The following is a 4,874-nucleotide window of genomic DNA, read 5'->3' on the forward strand; positions in this document are numbered from 1 at the left end:
TGTGTTTTTTTTTTTTTTTGGAAAAGTAACTCATGAATCATTATCAAAGTTATACTCAACTGGAACTTATCAATTTTTTTGGGGGCCATGCACGCTTATGTTCTACAAGACCAGTTTTTTTTCTATATTTGCTGTATGCAGTAGCTCGCTGGCTTCGAATTATTTCGCTTTTAAAGAATTGGTTTTTTTCTCTTTTTGAAGCCGGACCTCAAGCATGTTTATGCTTTGCAAATTTGTTTATGAAGGCTTTTCAATTTAGAATTTCAAAGAGATTTGAATTGAAATATTATTGATCGTTTAGACTTCCTTAATTTACAAAACTAACGTTAGTTTGCTTATGTTATTAAATCTATGCTTTGTATGCAATGTTTATTCTCTAATTTTGTGCTTCATACATAATATGCCGAGGCTCATGCTTCTGAAATTGCAGGCAAGTATACATGGCTAAAGAAATCAGAACTGGAGAAATTGTAGCACTGAAGAAAATTAGGATGGACAATGAAAGAGAAGGGGTATGGTTCTAATCTTCCTTGCTGCAGACTTGAACAAATATATTTTAGGCTAATGGCCCTATCGAAGTTTAGAAATTCATGACAATATATTACTTATACAGTTTCCCATTACTGCAATACGAGAAATAAAAATCCTAAAGAAGCTGCAGCATCAGAATGTCATCCAACTGAAAGAGATTGTGACATCTCCAGGTTCGACCTTCAATTGATTTGTAGTTTTGGCTCTTCTCTTACATGTAACATTTTTGTACATTACCAGGTCCAGAGAAAGACGAACAAGGAAAGCCAGGTGTGTTCTATATGGCAAATCATCGTTTAATATAGCTATGAATATTTGAATTATCAGCTATTTATTTATCTTGTAGACTGATGGAAAGTAGCTTATGGTTATTGGTTATTTTGATGAGAACATTCCACTAAGGCTGTTTAATTTTATTGACATGTCCAGATGGGAACAAATACAAAGGAAGCATCTATATGGTTTTCGAATATATGGATCATGATCTAACTGGGCTGGCAGATCGTCCTGGCATGAGATTCACCGTACCACAAATAAAGGTATGGTAGCATTTTTGTGATTGATTTATTTTATTGTATTACTTCATTATATTTAGCTGAACCTTGTTTCTCATTATGGTAGTGTTACATGAGGCAGCTGTTAACTGGACTACATTATTGTCATGTTAACCAGGTGCTTCATCGTGACATCAAAGGTGGTTAATGTTTTTGGTTTGTTGCGTAAATCATTATTGCACGACATTATTTGGTTATAATTGTGTTTTTTGGATCTGCTGCAGGATCTAATTTACTGATTGATAATGAGGGAAATCTAAAACTGGCTGATTTTGGGCTTGCACGCTCATTTTCTAGTGATCACAATGGCAACTTAACTAATCGTGTAATAACTTTGTGGTATAGGTACAATGTTTACAACCATTTACTGTCCCAAATGATAATAATGATAACATTGCTTTCTACCTTTTATTTTTACTTTGGTGCCTTGTCCGCTCATTGAACATCCAAAACGATTATGTCAACACTACCTGTTACTCTTCCATGAACCTAGCTACTCTAATGTTCACTTTTTATTTTTTTTATGGTTATAATACAGGCCTCCGGAGTTGCTGCTAGGAGCAACCAAGTATGGTCCAGCTGTAGACATGTGGTCTGTTGGTTGTATATTTGCAGAGCTTTTACATGGAAAGCCCATCTTACCTGGGAAAAATGAGGTAGGATGTCTTTTGTAAAGCATTTCTTACTTTCATGTATGTATGTCAGAGCCTTTATTTCTATATCTCATGTTTGATAATGTGATAATTCATCATGTAAAAATTTATAAATTTGGGTTTTCAGGATTTTCCGTCTATGTTTGGGGTTAATCTGTTTGCCCTCTCTCACTTCAAATTTTAGTTTTGCCATTGTATTAGACATTGTATTTGATACTTGTTTCTTCCATCTGCTAAAACTTTCTATTTTTTAATGAGGATGTACTGCAATATTATTTTTAACTAGCATCGGCTGTAGGCCTGGTTTGGAAAGCAATCTTTTGTAATTAGGCATTCAAAGAAAACTTCACTTTTAAATTAAGCTTTGCCCCTCAAAGTTTGAGATAAAAATTTCTCCCTCTCTGCAACTGAATTTTGGTGTTTGTTTCTTTTCATATATTGAAACAATCTTTGTGATAAATCTAATGGTGTTGATCTATTGAAATATTATTTTAATTGAAAGTTTTTTTCTTGATTGAACAAGCTTGAGAGTGAACAAATTTTCTTGCACCGTTGATTTAAATGATCATAATTTTTTTTTTCTCTTCATTTTTTTAATGCAAACTATGCCTTTCACGGCCATACACCTACATGCAGGACCTAATTACAAGTGGGGTTCACTGTTTTCTGGAAATCGGAATAGGGCTGTTACTTTTGTCCTAGGTTGCATACATGTCCTAACTTGCAAATGGCTTTAATTGTTGATAAGGTGCTTTATGCAACTCCGAATAAAAAAATAATAGTAATGAACCTGTGTTGTAATTTTTTTTTTTTAAAAAAAATTATCACTTGAATGAAGACTTGGATTCTCTTTCTCTTCCTCTAATGTTGGGTTTAGTCCTTGTCGTTTCATACAATGTTATTCAAAAGTAGATCCCTCTTAAAAGTTTTTTTTTTTTAAAGGCTAATCTATTAATTTGCTTTACAAGTTTGCATTTCAAAGTAGGTTGGCTGAGATTGTGATCTAGACATTTGTTCTTCTCGCATCTTGCTGCAAGATATATTGGGGCAGAACATTGTAAATTGCATTATTGTAATAAAATTTAACTCATGGTTCTTGGTGTTCCATGTGAAGTTCTTTTTTTTTTCTTTTGGTGTTCTGAATTAAAGATTCAAGCTTTAACAATTGACTGCAATCTACAATAAGTTATCATGCAGGTTTTTTTTTAGTTGAGTTTTTTCTATTTTGTTCATGATTTTATTTCCAACTTTACAATTGGTCCAATTATTGTCTCCACTACCCATTTTTTTCTTGAACTACATTGACCCGAACCAGACTTGAAAAATCCTGGTTCAGGTTATCCTGATAGTTTTTGGGTTGAATTCGGGTTAGGATTTTTAACTTGTTTAATTTTTCAAGTCGGGTTCAAATTGAGCTACAAAAATGAAATCATCCTACCAAGCAAAATTGCCTTGAAATCGATCCGTCAACTTGAAATCGACCCTACATTGACTTAGAATCAACCCAAATTTGACTCAAATAGCTTTTATGCCTCATGTTAAACGAGTCATAATGGTCGGGTTTGAGTCTAAGCAGTTTTGGTTTGGGTTAACCCAAACCCAAATTGACACCCATACTTTAGGCTATTGTGGAGTTGAGAATCAAACTAACTGCTTGTTTCTCGCAATATTTCAGCCAGAACAGTTGACGAAGATTTTTGAGCTCTGTGGAACTCCAGATGAGGTGAACTGGCCTGGTGTTACTAAGATGCCTTGGTATAACAACTTCAAGCCTTCAAGGCCAACGAAGAGACGTGTCAGGGAGCTTTTCAAGCAGTAAGTTGGCCCTTCTACGTATTTGCTTATCTTAGTCGTTTCTGTAGCATTGATAATTGTGAAGGGTTTTCACATCCTACTATATGTTACTCTTTTACATTCTATTTTCCAATATTACAAAATATTTGATTTTTTGCAGTTTCGACCGTCATGCCTTGGAGTTATTGGAGAGGATGTTAATGCTCGATCCATCTCAGGTATTGCGTAAGATTTAAATTTCCTCCTTTACTACGAGAAGTTGTTTATACTTCTAAATATGTTCTAAATCACAATTATACCAACCCCTTAAAAGCAGCTAAATTAGAAGGGAACTTTGCATTCTTTGCCAAGTGGGCTACACGAGCGGCTGATAACAGTCGTGGATAATTCTGTATTTTGGCATTTATAATTTGGAAGATTTACATACATACCACTCAATTCCTATGTATTACCATATTTTTCATTTAAATTTTAATTTTTACATGCATGCAACTTTACCTATACATGAAAAGGCGTATTTCACTCTTCGAAAGTCAAAATGATTCTATTTTTTATGAGAGATGAAAGATTTGGTGGTTATTGTTATTGCTACACTCTTAAATCTTGTTAGATTCAGATTGAATCCCCTTGGAAATAATCAAAATTGATCACAAAACTTCTGAATCTAAGATCTGAAAAGTCCATGGTGTGAATTTTTCAGTCACATAGCTCTCTACACACCCTTTCAAGTTAAAAATTATCTTTCATAGTAAGATTGATTTTATAATTTCTATGATCATTTATTATCATTGAACATTTATATAAATATCAATATACTTCACAAAGATCTAGAATAACTTTCCAGCACAAGTTTTTCCAACAATTAACTGAACATTTCCATGTCTCTTGACAGTTTTCATGATTATATCCCCTGACATTACGTATGGAATCTTATAATTCATCTTGTGCTATTCTGTATAAAGTTCAATCTCACATCTTCTGATTTGCAGAGAATATCAGCAAAAGATGCACTTGATGCAGAGTATTTCTGGGCTGATCCCTTACCATGTGATCCAAAAAGGTGAACCTTAAACCCTTCACTGTCTCAACAAACAATTTCTCCTCGCCTTGATGCTCATGCCTACTAAAAATTACCCCACAATCCAACCTTGAACAGCCTTCCGAAGTACGAATCTTCCCACGAGTTTCAGACGAAGAAGAAGCGCCAGCAACAACGCCAGCACGAAGAAATGGCGAAGCGTCAGAAGCTTCAGCACCCTCAGCCTCATGCCCGTCTTCCTCCCATCCAACAGACCGGTCAACCTCATCCCCAAATGTGGCCTGGTCCCGGTCAACCCATCAA

General features: G+C 34.7%; 1 protein-coding gene across 1 annotated transcript in view; it reads left to right on the forward strand.

The window, feature by feature from the left end:
• Window positions 1-430: 430 nt before the first annotated feature.
• LOC110036138 (cyclin-dependent kinase C-2-like) overlaps window positions 431-4,874 on the forward strand; it is a gene marked incomplete at its 5' end in the record, with an annotated part of 8,597 nt that continues 4,153 nt past the window's right edge. The window contains 11 exons of the mRNA XM_020740508.1: window positions 431-512; window positions 614-704; window positions 772-801; window positions 961-1,070; window positions 1,153-1,225; window positions 1,310-1,430; window positions 1,624-1,741; window positions 3,414-3,553; window positions 3,693-3,750; window positions 4,522-4,592; window positions 4,689-4,868. Of these exons, the coding sequence (XP_020596167.1) occupies window positions 431-512; window positions 614-704; window positions 772-801; window positions 961-1,070; window positions 1,153-1,225; window positions 1,310-1,430; window positions 1,624-1,741; window positions 3,414-3,553; window positions 3,693-3,750; window positions 4,522-4,592; window positions 4,689-4,868 (1,074 nt within the window). The remainder of the gene's footprint in view (window positions 513-613; window positions 705-771; window positions 802-960; window positions 1,071-1,152; window positions 1,226-1,309; window positions 1,431-1,623; window positions 1,742-3,413; window positions 3,554-3,692; window positions 3,751-4,521; window positions 4,593-4,688; window positions 4,869-4,874) is intronic.

Source organism: Phalaenopsis equestris, unplaced genomic scaffold (genome assembly GCF_001263595.1).
Source record: "Phalaenopsis equestris unplaced genomic scaffold, ASM126359v1 Scaffold202951, whole genome shotgun sequence".
Classification (NCBI taxonomy): domain Eukaryota; kingdom Viridiplantae; phylum Streptophyta; class Magnoliopsida; order Asparagales; family Orchidaceae; genus Phalaenopsis; species Phalaenopsis equestris.